Genomic DNA, 19989 nt, shown 5'->3' with positions numbered 1-19989 from the left:
TGAAGAAATTGAGGCATAGGTGAAGACACTTGTCCAAAGAAAACTAGCCAATAATCAGAAAAGCTGGAAACAAAAAAAAATGTTTTGTTTCTCTTTAGAGTCAGTATGTAGATTAACCCAATAGAAATGCTACCTCCTACGAGGAGCACAGTGGATTTCTATCAATGCCACCAACGCTAACTTCTTAATGGGAGCCATGACACTGCTAACACACTCAACTTCTGAACAGGTTTGTACTCAAATTTAGGCCATTCTAAGACTCCTTTCACTAAAGTCACTGTGAAAATGCTTACCAGATCAAACTGAAGATCAAGAAGTACCAGATACCTCGCTCTAGTAAGAGGCACATCAACCCGATTGGTATGCCAGTTTACCAAACCCACACTACTTCACCTTAAACAAGGGTAATTAATGAAAATATTTGCTGAACTCGAAATACATTAGCCTCAGCTACATTTCTTTGACTGAGAAATCTAATTAATAAAGATAAAAGTTTAGTTCTAAGTAACATATTAGCGAACCTAATGATAACATATAGGCACTAATGATTGTGCTCATTTCTTAAGTATTCACATACCAATTATAACTTGATTAACACTAATCTCCTTAGAATTTGAGCACTGAATAGACATTTCTCTAAGGAAGATATACAAATTGGACAATAAGCACATGAAATAATTTCAACATTACTAGTCATAAGGGAAATGACTGTTGAAACTACAGTGAAAGTCAGCTGTGTTAGCACATGCCTATAACCTCAGCACTTGGGAGGCTGAGGCAGGATTGAGTTTGATGCCACCCTAGGTTATGTAGCAAGTTCAAGGCCAGCCTGAGCTGCACAGTGAAACACCGTCTCAAAAAAGAAAAAAGAAAGAGAAAGAAACAAAGAGAGAGACAGAGACAGAGAAACCAACCACAGCGAGTGAGATACCACTTCACACCTACTGGAATGGCTAAACTCAAAAAGTCAGATAACAAGTGTTGGCATGAATGTGGACAAATTGGAACCATCATACATTGTTACTGGGATTTTAAAATTGTGCAGGCATTTTAGATAACAGCTTAGCAGTTTCCTCAAATTCAACAAAACCCATGACCCAGCCCACTTTACTCCAAGACATGTACTCAAGAGGAATAAACGCATATGTCCACCCAGAAACTTGTACTTGACTATTTATAGCAGCATTATTCACAATAGCCCCGAAATGAAAACAACCAAATCCCTAGCTAACTAATGAAGGGGTAAAATAAAATGTATACCTATGCAATTCAACCATAAAAAGGAATAAAGTACTGATACAAGCTACAATATAAGTGAACCTTGAAAACATAAATAAAAGTGGCCAGCTAAAAAAGAGCATAGATGATTCTATTCATATGACATGTTTAGAACAAGAAAATCCATAGAGACAGAAAGGAGATGAGCTGTTGCACAGGGCTAGATGAGAGCTAGGGCTGATGGCTAAAGGGTACAGGTTTTCTTTTTGAGGTGATAAAAAACATTCTAAAATTGCAGTGATGGATGTTCACGTGTGTGAATATAATAAAAACCATTGACTCATACATTTTTTTGGTTTTTAAAATCATTGTTTATTCCATTTGGTAGAAGCTTTTTTGCCCATACAAATACTTGCAACAATTTTGAATTCCTCAAGACCATACACAGACAATAAATACCATGCTATTAAAGTATTAAATTGTACAAAATACTTTACAATTTAATATTTGTTACAAATAAAAATACCTATTTAAGTGACTCGGTCTTCTTTTTCTTTCCTTAACATGATTTTGCTTTTCCCTTTCTTGTTCTGGCAGTTCTGAAATGTAATTGAAATAATATACTGCTTTGCACAAAAATGTGAATGCTTTCCTTAAACAAAGGACACAGTGTTTGAATGCTTTGCCTAACTGGTTGTTTGAATTATTGACCAAAATGAAAATGTCTGAAAAATTATTGTTTTGACATTCTACCATCAATATACAGATCTTTTTTTATATTTACCAAGTAACAATTATTAGGGTATCCATTCAAAATAACTGAAACAAATGAAAACAGTTGCCAACAAACATTAAAAGCAACTGTTGCAATTTATCGCTTCGAGAAAAGGTAATAATTAACAATAAATTCTGTGAAAAATGTACATACAGTTTCAGTAAGTGGCATGGCTCAGAACAAAAGATAGTCCAGCGTCATTTTTAAGAACATGCGCTGTACACCTCCTTAATATTAACAGTTTTGAAAACATGTCAAGCACAACTCATACACTTTGAATGAGCGAGTTGCATGGTACATGAATTATATCTCAATTAAGCTGTTGGGGAGGGGTAACGCTGTAAGAAAGTAAGAGATGTTCTCTTTTCCTTAGACAAAACATTACCTACACTATTTTATTTGTCAGAGTTGTATAATGTTGTATAAACTGTGATGTTATATATATGTCTGACAACTAAAGATCATTATCTATTAAGAACCTCTAATGGAACTAGTTAAATAAGCATTAGGTTGAGACCATAAGTGTCAAAATATGAACAATGGACTTAATCACTGACACAAACACATCTGTATCTACACTCACAAAAACAACAAAACTTACGTAAGTTCAGTTTGGGACTTCACTCAGAATGAGATTTACTTGAATAGCTAGTTCAGAAAATGAATAGAATGCTACACAGTACAATGAATTAGTCAAAGTTGAATACAATATGGCTTGCTATATCAAAACCAAGAGCTTCCAATTTTGCTTGATATTATACTATTGAAGCACATTAATACTATCAAACAGATAATTTAAATACCCACAGTGTAATTGTGGGTTTAACATCAGATTTGAAAAAAAAAATGAACATGGCTTTGATGTACCTCAGTAATACCCAATTTTTAAATAAAAGTTTGGATATCTTTAATTAAATATTACCCCAAATTAACTAATTATTGAAAAGATACCTTAGGCCTTTTAGAAATACTACACCATGAGCCTTCATTTCAGCCAAAAGAGATTCGTGAGACTTGGTGCACAAATTTCCAAAACAATGAAGTGAAATGTAAACTTGGATAAACTTAGAATAAGCCTGTTTATTAATATTTATAACAAAGACTATTCTTTGAATAACATTTTGCAATGTACAAGACTTTCTGTAATACAAATTTTAATTTCCCAATGACATCAACAGATAAATAAATGTAAACTATCCCCCCCAATAAGGAAAACATAAGAGTACACAAAACACTGTCTCCCAAAACCCAGTGGCAGTGGCACAGGCTTGTAATCCCAGTACTCAGGAGGCTGAGGCAGGAGCCTCATAGTAAGACACTGCTTCCAAAAAAAAAAAGAAGAAAGAAAAAATTCTCCTAAGCAAACTTTTGATCGATGTTATATAGAAAAGTGTCAGTTTACTCATAGACAGAAAATGTGTCTTACTGAATTCTTCCAGCCCTGCTATTGGTTTGGCTGCTAGGGATGGAATTGTACATTAATTTCAATGAAAATCAGGTGTTTTTTGGTTTTTTATTTCCAAAAAAGAATCCATATTCTAGAATTTAAAACTCTCAACCTCATAACCTTTTTTCCTCCTTTCATTTTGATGACTTTCATATAAGCTGTATTTCTGAAGATAAGGGAATCTAATGAAACACAGAAAAAGCAAAGACAGCAGCTAAAACTGAGGTGAGATGTCAGGAAAATCATGTGCAGAAACACAACTGTGTTGAAGATTTCTGGAGTGTATTATGGAACAGGAACACCTCATAGGTTCACAAATATAAAAACTGCCATAAAATTATTCCCAACTTGTCAGGGTGCTAGAAATAAGTTTATTATGCTACTTCAATACCAGGGAGCTGCTAGTTTTATCCAGGAAGCCTAATGAACTTAAGAGAATTTTGAAATTCTTCAAATGTAATTTAACCAAAGCAGAGTTGTTTTTCTGCTTTAATCTCTGAAAACATACCATTATATAACTGGATGGAAAGAAAAAAAAAAGGAATTTGAGCATTTTTGTCAAGCTTAGACAACATCCCCACTTCCCAAATTTAACTGACGGTGGCTAGAAATTTACTTGGCTTTGTAAAGCTGGGCCTGAAGAGATGACCTCAACTAAAAAGGGATAAAGGCTCTCATTATTTCAGGACTTTATTCGTTTTGTGATAGTTATTCTTTCCAATATGAACTCCATTCTCCTCATTAGGAATAACTGAGGTAAAAGAGGAGCAACTAAGCGCCTCTCTGTTAACACTACACCATCTTCCCCAAGTTAGGAGCTCAATGAGTTCATGCAAGGTCCCTATTTATGGCTGTCTTCCTCATGCTTCTTGAACATAAAATTTTTTAGGGAGTAAATTTTAACATCTTTGGTAAACTTCACTACGTGTCACTTCTTTGAATTCGAAAGAGTGATTCAACAGTCAAAAAGACTCTGAGCCTTCCTCAAGTCTCTATCCACCATGCCCTATAACCCGCGTTCATTAGAAGTTTGCAGAATGAGTAGATGAGCGAACAAATGAACAGATAAATACTGTTATCAGCTCTGTGACCTTGAAGAAGCCATGTAATTTCTAGGAACCTTATCATCTCCTCATCTGTAAAATAGGAAGAAAATACAGGCTCTGCTATTCTTATAAGGATGTCAAGAATCAATAAGCAAATTTTTAAGAAAGAACCTTACAAATTCTAAAGAACACAATTTTTTTTTCATTTTTCTTTTATTATTCATATGTGCATACAAGGCTTGGTTTATTTCTCCCCCCTGCCCCCACCCCCTCCCTTACCACCCACTCCACCCCCTCCCGCTCCCCCCCTCAATACCCAGCAGAAACTATTTTGCCCTTATCTCTAATTTTGTTGTAGAGAGAGTATAAGCAATAATAGGAAGGAACAAGGGGTTTTGCTGGTTGAGATAAAGATAGCTATACAGGGCATTGACTCACATTGATTTCCTGTGCGTGGGTGTTACCTTCTAGGTTAATTCTTTTTGATCTAACCTTTTCTCTAGTACCTGGTCCCCTTTTCCTATTGGCCTCAGTTGCTTTAAGGTATCTGCTTTAGTTTCTCTGCATTAAGGGCAACAAATGCTAGCTAGTTTTTTAGGTGTCTTACCTATCCTCACCCCTCCCTTGTGTGCTCTCGCTTTTATCATGTGCTCATAGTCCAATCCCCTTGTTGTGTTTGCCCTTGATCTAATGTCCACATATGAGGGAGAACATACGATTTTTGGTTTTTTGAGCCAGGCTAACCTCACTCAGAATGATGTTCTCCAATTCCATCCATTTACCAGCGAATGATAACATTTCGTTCTTCTTCATGGCTGCATAAAATTCCATTGTGTATAGATACCACATTTTCTTAATCCATTCGTCAGTGGTGGGGCATCTTGGCTGTTTCCATAACTTGGCTATTGTGAATAGTGCCACAATAAACATGGATGTGCAGGTGCCTCTGGAATAACAGTCTTTTGTGTATATCCCCAAGAGTGGTATTGCTGGATCAAATGGTAGATCGATGTCCAGCTTTTTAAGTAGCCTCCAAATTTTTTTCCAGAGTGGTTGTACTAGTCTACATTCCCACCAACAGTGTAAGAGGGTTCCTTTTTCCCCGCATCCTCGCCAACACCTGTTGTTGGTGGTGTTGCTGATGATGGCTGTTCTAACAGGGGTGAGGTGGAATCTTAGTGTGGTTTTAATTTGCATTTCCTTTATTGCTAGAGATGGTGAGCATTTTTTCATGTGTTTTCTGGCCATTTGAATTTCTTCTTTTGAGAAAGTTCTGTTTAGTTCACATGCCCATTTCTTTATTGGTTCATTAGTTTTGGGAGAATTTAGTTTTTTAAGTTCCCTGTATATTCTGGTTATCAGTCCTTTGTCTGATGTATAATTGGCAAATATTTTCTCCCACTCTGTGGGTGTTCTCTTCAGTTTAGAGACCATTTCTTTTGATGAACAGAAGCTTTTTAGTTTTATGAGGTCCCATTTATCTATGCTATCTCTTAGTTGCTGTGCTGCTGGGGTTTCATTGAGAAAGAAGAACACAATTTTTAAGCAAATCATTTCCCCCTTCTGTTCCAATCTCACATCTGAAGTCCCCTCATATTATGATGTCTCCAGATATTACCTACTCTTCTTTCTGATCAAGCATCCATAAACAAATTCAAGGTTTCCACAGAAATATTATAGATTATCATACAGAAATCTGGTTACTCACATAAGTAATGCCATTTAAATTAGCAGATAAATGCTAAAGCTAAAACTGGGAACTGTCTATTGCAACATCCAAAAAGTTACTTTATACAAAGTAAAATCAAAAGTTTAACTCACCGCACATTTTTCCACTATGCCAGCATTGTCAGCCCATTTTACTAAAGCTAATAGTCGAACGAAGAGTTGGCGTGTTCGGCTAGCAAACTGTACTATTTCTATTTTCCTATAAAACAAAACAATTCTCAACGAATCAACATATTAGAAGGAGTAATACACAATTTAGTTCATCTAAGCTAAAAACATCAAATTTTTTTTGTAACTGCTACAACAAAATTAACCTCCTAATGACTGCTGGAGTGGCCCAAGTGGCAGAGCATCTGCCTAGCAAGCAAGAGGTTCTGAGTTCAAACACCAGTATCGCCAAAAAAAAAAAAAAAAAGGACAAAATTAACCTCCTAAAATATTTATCCAAATATGAATTATTATGTTTTGTATGTCATCTGCATTTTTTTAACCTCAATGCAACAAATTCAATAGTATGCTTTAGTAATGACTCACATTTTTAAACTAATTTTATATTGTAATAAAAACTGTTTATTAAAATATATTAAATTCACAGATATATAGCAGAAGTTAACTGAATCACAGAGGGGAGGGGACCAATTTACAAGTTTTGAAATATGATTTTGTGGTATTGGGATTTGAACTCGTGCCTCATGCTTGAAAGGCAGGAGGCACTCTTACCACTTAAGCCACTCCGCCAGATCTCTTTTTTTGGTTTTTTTTGAGACAGGGTCTTACTATGTTGCCCAGGCTGGCCTCAAAAGTACAATCCTCCTGCCTCAGCTTCCCAAGTGCTGAGGTTAGAGACATGCGCCATGGCACCTGGCTAAAGTATGAATTTCAGTTGAAATTAATAGGTACTTTGTAACCCTTCTGATAAGAGAAGAGAATTGAAATACATCTTTACCAATGCTTGAAACTATGTTTCAATAAAAGTAAGAGCCAATTACCCAGGTGGCAAGAGCACAATTTGAAAAACTGAATCAAGAACTTAACAGTGCAACACTTTATCAAACAAATTTCAATGAAACACTTGGATACATTAAATCATTTAAGCCACTAGGGGCATGGCTCACGTGGGTGAGTGCTTGCCAAGCAAGCATGAGGCACTATGTTCATTCCCCAGCAGCAGAGAAAAAATGAATAATCTAAGCCAAGGTGAAAAAAGTATGTTAAATATTAAAAATAAAAGGTAAAGCCAGGTATTGTTGTGCATACCTATAATCCAAGCACTTGGGAAGCTGAGGCAGGAGGACTGTGAGTTCAAGGCAATATGAGCTACATAGTAAGACCCTGTCTCAAAAAATAAATAAATAAATAAATAATAAAAATAAAAAATAAAAGCTAGATGGTCTATCCAAATCTATTTTTATGCTATGCCCACTTCTATGGCTTTTTCTCCCAATACTCACCAGTATTTTTATTATCTCCTCATAAAGCTTTAAAAGCTTCACTGAAAGCTTTGTACTGTTGACAGTGTGTTAGCTAGACCTCTCAACTTCATGGCAGCTACACAAGTGATAATCATACCTTTCACGGTTTACTTTAAGACACTGGAAAAAAAATTCAACATGCCCAGGCTAATTATAAGACCCAGCAAAATACCTATCTCCCTCTAGGTGGGTTCTAAGCCAATAATTTTTAATACATATTTTCAATGATTTACAGCTCCAACCCACATCTTTGCATCTGGCCAATAATATCATCAGGATGCAATGCACAAAGTTAAGTTTTTGCTGAGAGCTACAGAGTCAAGCTGCTCTCAAGATCCTCGGAAGCTCACAAACAACCTGAAAGGCTTCCTTAAGATCAGTCAACAATATTAGTAGTACTATAAAGAGAAAAACCAAAGGCACGATTATGACTCTGCCAGTGTCTGCAAAGAAGTATAAGAGAAAACAAACAGAGCATCACAAGCAAGACTGAGACATAGCAGAAGTGCTGAATGTATTTTAAGACCTGGCAGGACTGGGGTTGTAGCTCAATGGTGCAGCACTTGCTTAGCTGCTTAACTCCCTGGTTCCATCTCTGGCACCACAAAAAAAATTAATAAAAAATAAATTTAGAAACTTGGCAGTCATCTCAGGGCTAGGAGCCTCAGTACTATCACTCTAACTCAGCAAAGGATTACAGAAGATGTGAAGTCCCTGCTTCTCTCCCAGAGCAAACTGGTTTGTATATTATTAATTTGTTTTCCAAAATACACTGCTCTACCCCAGACAGGACAAAACAAACTTGACTTATGTTTCCTTCTTTTAAAACCAACCAGCCAGCTGGGTGCTGGTGGCTCACGCCTGTAATCCTAGCTACTTGGGAGGCTGAGATAGGGAAGATCGAGGTTTGAGACCAGCCTGGGCAAAGAGTTCACAAGATCCCATTTCCAAAATAACTAGAGCAAATGGACTGGAGGTGTGGCTCAAGCATTAAAGTGCCTGCTTTGCAAGTGTGAAACCCTGAGTTCAAACCCCAGACCTACAAAAAAAAAAAAAAAAAAAAGGAAACAAAAAAGCAAGCAGCCAAACCACAACACAGGCTAAATTCCAATTGTCTCTTTCACCTCTTTTTTTAAATTTATGACTAATTCTATTAAAAAAAAAAGGGGGGGGTCACTTGGCAGTGGATTATAGCCACTAATGAATACTATAAACCTCCTTAGCAAGTTGGTATTTTTTTTTTAAATCAACCTAGGAGTGTAAGTATTGTAAAAGACACAGTCAAGTAGCTATACTGTGGTTACAATTTAAATCCCCCTCACATGATCTCTTTGAAACCTTAATTTATCTTGTTCCTTTGGCCTATAGAAACATAATAGTATTAAGTCTTAGGCTCCAAACTCCAACTGAAATAAAATTTTCTCAACTATAAAACAGCAATAGCAGGAGGCAAATGTCAATTCTCTAAAGATAACTAAAAGCATCATTACAGCAAATGGCAAATTTGCAGCCAACTAACCAAAGCCAGTTTGCTCCTCAGCTTCTTCCATTACAGACTATACCTTCTATATCTTCCTGTCTCCCTCAATGACTTGACCTGGTCAGTCTCTCAATAAAGGTTTGTAGAATAGAAGGTCTAGAACTGGCCTCACACCCAAGTATTGTCAGGAATGAGAAAATTACATTTACCAGTACTCCTAGGCACATGGGCCTTAGGTTTCTTTGGGCCTAGGGTCCTAATCCACAGCCCCATACCAGCAATACCCATACAGCCCCACTCATAGATAGACCAATAATGAAAAAGATTTAAATTTTTTTCATACTCACCTTTCCACATCAGACTTCCTTGGCAATCTAAGAAAAAAAATTAATTAAACATATGAGTACCTTCATCAAAATATGATAATGATCTTTACCCTGACTCTATAAAATACCTTAGTATTTCAGAAAAACTGGGTAAACAGCTAATACAGGCTCAAAAGGCTACCAACCCTTTATACTGACAATTACCAGCAATATGGCCATAAAGGAAAAGCCAACAGAGGAACATTGCCCTCCATTCAAAATGCTTCAAAAGATAATGCATGAACCACAAGCATTTAAAAAGCGTAAGTCTTACATCAGCACACTATATCATAAGAGAGTAAGAAAAAGTATTTTAGAACCAAAATGGTGACAGATATAGTAACAGTACTTGGTTGCCAGCCTCTCTACACCCAATGGATACTTTGTCCTAAGCAGTAATCCCTCCTTGTTTTGTCATGGAGAGGGAAACTGGAAGCTAAACATACAAAAGTTTCATGGTAATTATAATGATGTTGCATGATGGCTAGATGAAACATTTGTATTGCTTTAAAACAACTCCAATAGATTTTGATTTCTTTTTGCTAGTTCTCCAGCAACCAATCTTACATTCTTCCTTCATAAATTATACCATCTAACACTCTTGCATCTGCTTCCTGAACTGCCACATTCTGTTAATCTCTATCCCACCCCATGGTCAAGACTCAATGGCCCAAACAACTCTCGTGCCTGCCTCACACCTTTCAGAGCCAGAAGAATGTACACCAGCCACTTGAATACTCTTCTCCTGCCCGTGTATCACAGGAACAGAAAAACTAAAAGCACTTCCAAAGATTCAAGGTACAAGGAAGGGAAACTTAAAATAAGCTATGTCTTGTAGATAACTGCTATTATCAGGGAAGACAGTCAGATGGAAGCTAAACGTATGATTGGATGGATAAAGGGATCTAGGTATGGGCTGAGAGGGCCATCAGACCACAAGGATAAAGCAGAAATTAAGACCCTATTATAAGACTGCAAGTAACAGTCACTGCTAAGTTCCTCTACATGCAAAAGCTCCTGAGAATACTCTTTGAGAAACCACAGATCCTTGTCCTCAAGGGAGACAGAAAATGAAAAGGATGTGGGGGAAAGAGAGGAGAGTAAAGCTTTTGGAGGTAGAAAAACCAGGAACCAGGTTCTGGTCCCTCCAACCTGTCCCAGAGACCCTAAAAGGATCTCACATCAGAGGTGCTGCTATTTCTGGGACAAAGGACAAGCTTTGTTTCCTGCCTCCCCTTTCCCTCAATGCTTCCTACCTATTTTAAATTCCTTTATGAAAAAGAAATTCACCATGTGGGGTAAAAGCCCTTTCTGGAAGAAAGCACAGAAACTTATTTATTCTAAAGTTCAGTAAGACAAGTTTACATGACTGAGATCCTAGCATTTTCTGATTTTAACTCAGAGAGATTAAAACGTGAGAGAGTATAAGTTCCTTAAAAGTCAAGGCAGAGAGTAAACTCTCTGGAGGAGAGGAGGCAGACAAGCAAAAGGAAAGATATTCAGAAATCTAGGGCCAAAATCAAGTCATCTAAATTACCAAAGCTGTTCTTTTGACCTTCAATCACTCAAGGACAGCATCAAGTATTGCAGAAATAACTATTGTGACCCTAAAGACTCTTATAAAGCATACTTAGAACACTGACTCTGCATCAATACATCAATTCTGACAGTTTCTACCTGGAATAAGGAAAAACACACTGGCTGGACATGGTAGTACATTCCTGCAATTCCAGTATTTGGGAGGTGGAGAGATGATGATTGAGAGTTCCAGGCCAGCCTCTGCTACATAGCAAGACCCAGTCAAGAAAGAAACAAAGAAGAAAATAAAGAGAGAAGGGGGAGGGGGAGGGAAGGAGGAAAGGAAGGAGGGAGGGAATGGGAGGAAGAGAGAGAGACACACAGCTAGAGAGAGAGAGAGAGAGAAAGAGAGAGAGAGAAAGGATGGAAGAAAGACACTAGAAACTTTCACAGTAAGTTCCTAAACTAATTTTGGTCAGCACAAATCGAAAATTTTTTAAACTTATATCAAGAGCAACAGTGCCATTCCCCATCAAATTATCCATGGTTTAGGGGTTGGAGATGAGGCAAGTGGTAGAATACTTGCCTAGGCTAGCACAAGGCCTTGAGTTCAAACCCCAGTACCAATTTACCCACAGTTTACAATGGCAATTCTGAAATTCACTCACTAAATACTTAGTTAAGCCTCAAGTATGTGCCAGACATTTTTCTAGGCCCTGGGGAAAGCAGCAAACAAATCAAAAATCCCTGTCTTCATGGAGCATATATCCCAGTGATTGGGGGTGGGGGAGATACCAATGAGCAGACTGTTGCAGAATACAGGCTAAGGATTAGTGGCTTGGACCAACACTTGCTAGAAGTGTTGAGAAGTCAAACTCTGAAGTCAGAGATGACAGGACTTGCTGATGTACACTTGGATGTGGGATGTGAAGAAAAAGGAGCCAGGAATTACTGCAAAATTTTTTAGATTGGTGTTTTAGTGATAGAAAAGGTTTTTTTGGGGGGTTTTTTGTTTTTTATAGGGAGGAGGGGGTGAGCATCAAATAGAACCAGAAGTTTGGGTCTGGACTTGGTATGTTGAAATACCCACTGGATATTCTGTTTGTCTGTTGCGACAGGATCTCTACATGTAGCTCAGGCTGGCCTTGAACTTGTTGGTCTCAAGCTTGTGATCCTCCTGCCTCAGCTTCCACCTGGCTCCCATTAGAAAGTGAAATGTAGGCATCTGATAGAGCTCTATGCTGGAGATATTATATATGAGAATCTTCATCCCCCAAGGACATGGAACTATATATACTTATTTCACAGCAATAAGACAGATGTTCCTCGCTTCATAAACCAAGCCCTAAAATACTAAAACGAACACAATTCAAGGAATTTCTACAAATTCTCTATGGAAAAATAAATCACACAACCACTGATAGCAGTAGCCCTCTTTTTTCCAAGAACTATATATAAGGCAGGTGACCTTCACATACATTAAACTTCCTTACAGACGCTCTTGGATTTTTTTTTTTTAATGAACTCCTACAGTAAACAGTTCGGAGAAATATATTACTACAATGATCCATGACAGCTATTTAATTTCCCATTACACAAGAATGGGCTTAACTTTTACTTCTTTCTGTCTTGTTCAGTGTACATCAAAACTGAACGAGTAGTACGTTTCTGATTCTGTCAGTCATCTACAAATATTTTAACAGTTTCCAGTAACAAAGTATCACAAAATGATACAGCTTAATTTGTGCACACTAATGTATTTCACTTCAAAACCCTGACCTAAAGTCTTACCATAGATAAAAGATAAAAATTAATCTAGATAAAAAGTAATTCTGACTTACTTTTTCTGAATCTGGGTTATAAAATGTAAAGCAGAGTTCCAAAATTTTAGTGTCTTTTCTTCACACACCGACTCATTAGTGTATTCTGAGCCTATTCTAAAAGGATTAACACCCTAATCATGTCCCAAGGCATTTCATAGGTAACTAAGTGATTGAAATAACAACAGCAAGCTAGTTACTTTCACTAAATTCGTGAAAACTTCAAACCCTTTAGAACGTTTCAGAAACTAAATACTTGGGACCCAAAATGTTGGATTATCTTAAACACAATCTCCTGCATTCAAACAGTTAGAAGCAATTACGACCTACCTTTAAAACGTATTGTCAAGAGACTGTAAAACAGATTTCCCATCTTTAGGATTTTTTTTTTAAGTTCGAACATTAGTTCCAAATTTTGAACTCTACTCGGGCTTCCAGCAAAGAGTCAATAGAGTTCTGTTGGGAACTCGGACAAAAATCCCAAAGACCATCTTCAGTGAAAGTGTAACAGCATGCAAAATTAGCAAGCCTTCAATGCTCAAAGAGACCCTCGATACAAAGCTTCTCCTCCATCTCCCCTGAACCCCATGAGCTAGGAATTCTAGATTAAGCAGCCCAGCGGAGCAAACAGCAGGCTCTCGGGAGGAGGGAGGCGCAACCCCATCTCAGCCGGTTAGGCGGGAAGGGGGGGCTGGGGAACAGGCATGGGTTCCCGGCACTTACAAGTCTGTCAACACGATGAGCTCGGAGTAGGCCCGGTGCAGCAGAAATTCGATCAGAGTGCTCAGCCGGTAGCCAGGACTAGCCGCCGCCGCAGCTGCCGCCGCCACGGCAGCTCCGGGAGGAGGAGGAGCAGGGGCTGACGCCGGGCCGCCGCTGCCCCCGCCGCCACCACCGGGAGGTACCAGCTGATGGTTCTCCAGCTGCACTGGGGCCATGGCGGAGCAGAGCCGGGCTTGGCGCAACGGCACAAGATGCAGCCCTTGAGCCTCCCGGGTGCTCGGTCACCGTGCCGGAGCGGGCGCGGGCAGAATAGCTGCCGCCTACCGCTGGGCTGCCTCTGAACAGGAAGCAGTGCCCGGGCCGTGGAGGCCCGCCCCCATGTAGCGACGAGCCCGCCAGCCTCAGGGACACGAGCGGGGGGGCGGGGGAGGCTGAGAGGGCGGGGAAGCGTGATGGCTGCTGCAGATGAAGCTGCAACTCTGCGGCTGCTCAGAAGCAGCTTCGCCATGCAGCTGCAGCATCCATGTTGACGGCCAAAAGCGGAAGTCGTTAGACAGAGCGGAAGGGGAGCCTGCAGGGAGCCGCCAGATAGCAACCGTAACTGCATTCGCGGCTGTCCTACGCGGTAGAGTTTCAGGGGGGTCACGGAGGGTGCGTGGGAGTGGGGCGGTGCCGGTGCGTGGGCGGGAAAGCGGAAAAGGGGGGCTGAATGCTGCCGGAAGCCGGGGTGACGGCGGAGCGGGCCGCGTCATGGCGAACGTCAGCACTTTCCTGGGCCTTACCCTCGCCCCCTCTCTCCCGCCGCCCCAGCGTCTTAAAGACGACCATTTGCCCAGAAGAACCGGTCATCGCTCCCTAAATGAGACACAAACGTGGCCGCGAAGGCCCTCACTAGAACTTCGTGAGTTGAGCTTCTGGAATCGCGAAGAAATTGGAGTGGCGGCGCGCTCGTGATTTCTCAAGCCTTGGCCCCGCCCACAGACGTCCGAGGCGTGTTGCGTGCGTGGGAGAGAACACTTCCGGCCTTTTTTTTTTTTTTTTAAAACAACTGTGGGAAAATGTGCGAGAATATAGGACTAGGGCTAGGCAAAGGGCCGCCGACAGAACAATTATTTTAATAGAGTGAGGTGTACTCTGAGCTCGGTACTGTCACCCAAATCCCCAGCGGGCCAACACAGAATCAGCCTTTAAAACCGAGATGGCTTTTGTTCTTGCCTTAATAGTAGCCGCCCTGCCCAGCCATCCGAGGGCTTTCGGTTACTCTATGTCTACTGCCACTTAGCTCTCCCGCCGCCCCCGCCCCCAAATCCACGTGCAGTATTTTATGTCTCTTTCTCAACCTTGGCTGCGCTTTGGAATCACCTGGGGAGCCTTTTATTAAAAAATACTTTAGGCTTCTGGGTTCCACCCTCATGGATTCAGATGTAATTGGTATGGCATGCAGTCTGGGCTTCCGGATCTTCTTTAGTTTCCTAAGTGATTCTAATGCGCAGCTCACGCAGAAATTTAAAATCACACTTTCCTTTTTAAGCATCCCTTTACAGCTTCAGCTCTCTAATTTAAGTGTAAGAGATGCTGGGGGTGGGGGGACTCCCTAAGGCTAGAATACTCTCCTTATCCTCCACTTGTTCAATTAGAATAAGAACTCTTAGTTGTTTTGTTTTGGAATTTGGAGACAAGGTGTCGCTCCGTTGCCCAGGCTGACCTGCAGCTTTCGGGCTCAAACGATCCTCCTGCTCAGCCTCCCTAGTAGCCAGGACCACAGGCCGACGCCACCACGGCCGGCTACTTCGTAGTCATTTTTTAAAGCCGTTGACTTGTCTTTTAAGGGTGTAACTTCTAGGGTGTAATCACTTCTTCCATCCTCGCTGAGCCTAAAGCACACTTACTCATAATATCATCATGGTATTTATCAAAGTGCCTTTCGGGGCGCCGTGGTTCACACTTGTGATCCTGGCTAATTGGGAGGTGGACATCAGGAGGATGGATTTAAGGCCTGCCAGATATAAAGCGAGACTCTGTCTCATAAATAACCAACACACACACAAAAAAAGGGCTGGCGGAGTGGCTCAAGTGGTAGAATGCCTGCCTAGCAAGCCTATAGCCCTGACTTCAAACCCCAGCACTGCTGGGGGTGGGAAAAAATTAGGATTATTTTAACCTCCTACCGGTACAGTTTCTGGACAGCAGAGACTATCATTAGTCCCTATGCAACCTACCTCACGAAACAGTTTATGTTGCAATTTTGTTTTTAGTTTCAATTGGTAAACTATACTTACAGACTACAATGTACTGTTTCAATGCATGTATGAGCAAATTAGGCGAGTTAAAATATCCATCACCTCCCATACTTCATTCTTTGTGGTGGAAACATTTAAAGTCTACTTTAAAAAAAAAAAAAAAAAAAAACAATGTTTAACCATACGTACGGTAACTATAGTCACCATGCTGTGCTGTAGATCACCAGAATTTACTCCTACATGGTGAAACTTTGTATCCTTTGAGCCACGTTTCCCCTTTCCCTGCCCTCAACCTCTGGTAAACACTTCCTATTTCTTACTTCAAACGTTTTTGGATTCCGCATGTGTTATTTGTCCCTGCCTTATTTTACTTAGTATAATCCCTTCTTGATTTACCTGTGTTGACGCAAATAATAGCATTTCATTCTTTTAAGAAAACTGAATAGTACTCCATTGTGTACATACAGTATAGAGCACCTTAAAAAAAAAGACAGGACCTCACTATGTAGTCCAGGCTGGCTTCAAATTCAAGATCCTTCTGCTTCAGCCTCCTGAGTGCTGTGCTAACATACATGGGCTACCATGCCCAGTCACTTTTTTTTTTTTTTAAGCCATTCATTTGTTGATAGGCACTTAATTTGTTTCACTCTCTTGGCTATTGTGAATGCTGCTTCACTACCCATAGAACTGCAGGCATCTCTGGCACACTGATTTCATTTCCTTTGGAAATACATCCAGAAGTTGGGTTGCTGGATCACATGGTAATCTCTAGTCTTTTTAGGAACCTCCATACTGTTTTCCAAAGTGGCTGTACTAATTTGCATTCTCACCATCAGTATAAAAGGGTTCATTTTTCTCCTCCTCACCATTTATTTTCTTTTTCCTTGAGACAGAGGAGACAGTTTTGCTGTATAGCCCAGGCTGACCTCAAACTTACTATGTAGCCCAGGCTGGCCTCAAACTTGCAATCCTCCTGCTTCAGCCTCCCAAGTGCTGGGGTTACAGGTGTGCATCACCATATAGTTTCATTATGGTTTTAATTTACATAGAGATGAGACAGAATTTTCTTCTGCAGTTGGACTTGTTTTATTGAGTTTTTTTTTTTCTCTTTTCTGAAAACAATATTGATTTCAGTTAAACCTTGGTTGTCACACACAAAAGATAGGCAGTTGTGTAAGATGGTCTTTAAAGTCTTTTATAACACATTCTGATTCTATATGATGCTATGGGGTTTTAATTCTGCTTTATTATATAAACACAGCTATGCTCCTTGTCTTTTGGTATTCATTCTATTTGGCAATAAGTCTCTACCTAGTGAGAATATAACCAATTTGTTAAGTAAAAGAAAAAACAACAGTTGGGGAGGTTGTTTTAGAAAAGAGAAAATCTCACCATCAATCAGATTTGATTTTATTGACATTTTTCTGACTTTGAGTAGATCTCTTTTAAAATGAAAAGTGCTAGTTATCAAAAAGGATGTTCTAAAGAAAAACAAGATGTAAATACAGCAATAGGACTAAGCCTTGCTATGATCAAGAATAAGGTAAATGAAAGCTCCTGAGTAGAGTGCTGTCCCCCCTCCCAACTGTAATTTTACAAACTTACAAAGGGCTAGTAAGAGAAATGAGAACTAAAGGAATGACCCACATTCAAACCACTTTTAGAAATAGCTTATAACTTGTCATTTCTTTAGTACAATCTTTAGCACTATAATATAGTTATATACTTTTTTCTTTTTTGAGACAGGATTTCACCCTGTAACCCAGGCTGAACTGGAACTCTCTATGTAGCCCAGGCTGTCCTCAAACCCATGATTCTTCTGTCTTCATCACCCCAATGCTGGAATTACAGGTGTGTACCACCATTGCTGACTCAGGCTTATACTTTCTTCATTCCCATTTTTCAGTTCCTTTGTTTGATCATCCCCTGATTCTGTCACATCTCAGATAATTTTGGAATTAACAACAGAATTTTTTCTAGCTCTTAAATTGATCTAAATGCTTTTGAGTTTTTATGAAGTCAGTCAGATTTTAACAAAAGGAACAACAAATTGGTTGTAAAACAGGCCAAAAAAAAGGGCTTTTCCTTTTAAGTGGGTTTTTTGTTTTATTTTGTTTTGTTTTGGCGGTAATAGGGTTTGAACTCAGGGCCTCACGTTTACTAGGCAGGTGCTCTACCACTTGAGCCACTCTGCCAGACCCCTTTTAAGTGTTTTTGATGGAAAAATAAAATTGGAATACATACGGTTTCATTTTGAATATATATATGCTGCTCAGATACAAAAGGGTAGGAAAGGAATTTTTCAAATAATTTTTTCTTTTTATAATATATTACAATGAATTCCTCCAAAATGGAGAGCAAAAGCAGTAACTTGCATTCATTCAGCAGATGCTTCATTAATAGTGAAGCTGAGGAAAGGGAACTTACAAATACTGTGGGTGTTGTCTGACCAGCCTAGTAAAAACAAGAACACTTTCATGGCTTTGCATTTGGAGAAAATCCAAACTGTTTACAGTGGCCTCTAACACCATTAGCAGAGTGGCCTTTATCTGCTTCTCCCTTTACCCCTGTCTCCTGACATTCTCTCCCTCCTTCACTACACTATAACCTCACTGGATCTAGTGCATGCCATTCTCTCTCACCTTAAGGCCTGTTCACTATGCCAGATGAGGTAGATCAGATGGACCCATCTCTCTCTGGGACACTGGGGTAAGATACTATTAAGTACCATTAGAATTAGAATTATTGGTTCTGCATTAATGTTTCATTAAATCTTTATTATAGTCACCCCTTTAATGTTTTCTGTGAATGATTAAAACTGTCAAAGGTGGGCCTTTTGGCAGGCTCTTTACGCCTGGATGTGGTGAGTGGAGAGAATTGTAAGCCAAGCAGCCCCTCTTTGACAGTCATTTAGACTATGGTCATGGTAGGACTGTCCCATCACTGGTGCAGACCCAATCCTTCATCTACATGACAGGCTGTGATTGGGCAGATATAGTCCTTCATTTACATGTAGGACCACCCCGTGATTGGTACAAACACAGTCCTTCATTTGCTTGAAGGACTGATTGATGCAGGTATAGTTCTTAATTTACATGAAGGAATGTGCTGTAGTTGGTACAAACACCAAATCCTTCATTTGCATGATGGGCTGTGATTGGTGCAGACACATTATTTGCATTTAGGACTGTGATTGGAACAAGCGCATTATTTACATGAAGGAATGTGCTCTGGTTGGTGCAGACAATCATTTGCATGATGGGGTATAATTGGTGCAGACACAACCTTTATTTGCATGAAAGGCTGTGAGTGGGGCAGATACAGTCCTTCATTTGCATGCAGGACTGTGCCATGATTGCTATGAATAAGATCCTTCATTTGCATAAAAGACTATGATTGGTACAAACACTCTTGCCTCATCCCCTTTCGGTTATATAAGCAGGCTGTTAACTCACTTTTCAACTCAGTCTGGAGATGCCCTCTTATGCGCCACTAGGCCCATTGAAAGGGTTCTCTTGAGTGGTCTTTTCCTGCCTTCTTTTATCAGTACAGTAGTACAGTAGGCTGAACTGGCAACATGAAGAGGAGGTGGCAGAAGTAGCAGCAGATCAATGCAAGTGGCGAAGGCAGCAGCCTTGGCAATACTGGTAGCCACAGCAGTAGTAGCAGTGGGAGGGCAGCTAAGGAGTTCCAGAGAACATCCAAGGACAGAAATGATGAAGCAGAGGCAGCATAGACAAGGGAGGGGAAGGTGGCAGGATAAAGATGAGAGAGAGAAATTGGGCTGCTGTAGTCATTGGAAGAGTTCCAGGGAGCTGTTAAGCCTTAAGGGGTGAGGGTCCCAATACCCTCAGCCAGAGAGCTGTAACACTAGCTGTTGTCAAGGGTCAAGGTTTCCAATACCCTAGGCCCAAGAGCTGTAACACAAATTGCTGTAGGAGCCAAGGGGCCGAAGACCTAAGGCCCATCTAGCAGCTGCAGCACTAGCAGGTGCTGCCTTCTGCTACTGCTAGAAGCCAAGAATTACAACTTGAGTACCTAGAGCCACGTGTCTCTGACTTCTAAGGCCTGGAGCAATAAGCCCCTAGCTCTCAAGTGCTTGGAGCTGTAGCCCTGAATCTGGGTCCAGGAGTGACACTAGGGATTGCTATAGCTGA

General features: G+C 40.0%; 1 protein-coding gene across 4 annotated transcripts in view; it reads right to left on the bottom strand.

Annotated features, from left to right (window-relative positions):
- Positions 1-13947, bottom strand: part of Med14 (mediator complex subunit 14) — a 77669-nt gene extending 63722 nt beyond the window's left edge. For 3 of the 4 annotated variants that reach the window (XM_074062719.1, XM_074062721.1, XM_074062720.1), the window contains exons 1-3: positions 13593-13947; positions 9514-9540; positions 6308-6413 (exon numbers count right to left, since the gene is read on the bottom strand). In XM_074062719.1, coding sequence (XP_073918820.1) covers positions 6308-6413; positions 9514-9540; positions 13593-13807 — 348 coding nt within the window. In that variant the 5' untranslated portion in view covers positions 13808-13947. Of the gene's footprint in view, positions 1-6307; positions 6414-9513; positions 9541-13199; positions 13566-13592 lie in introns of those variants that run through there. The other variant, XM_074062722.1, reaches the window with a different exon arrangement.
- Between the last annotated feature and the right edge of the window lie 6042 nt (positions 13948-19989).

Source organism: Castor canadensis, chromosome X, assembly GCF_047511655.1.
Source record: "Castor canadensis chromosome X, mCasCan1.hap1v2, whole genome shotgun sequence".
NCBI lineage: Eukaryota > Metazoa > Chordata > Mammalia > Rodentia > Castoridae > Castor > Castor canadensis.
The sequence above is the reverse complement of the archived record's forward strand: the minus strand, read 5'-3'. Positions and strand labels throughout refer to the sequence as shown.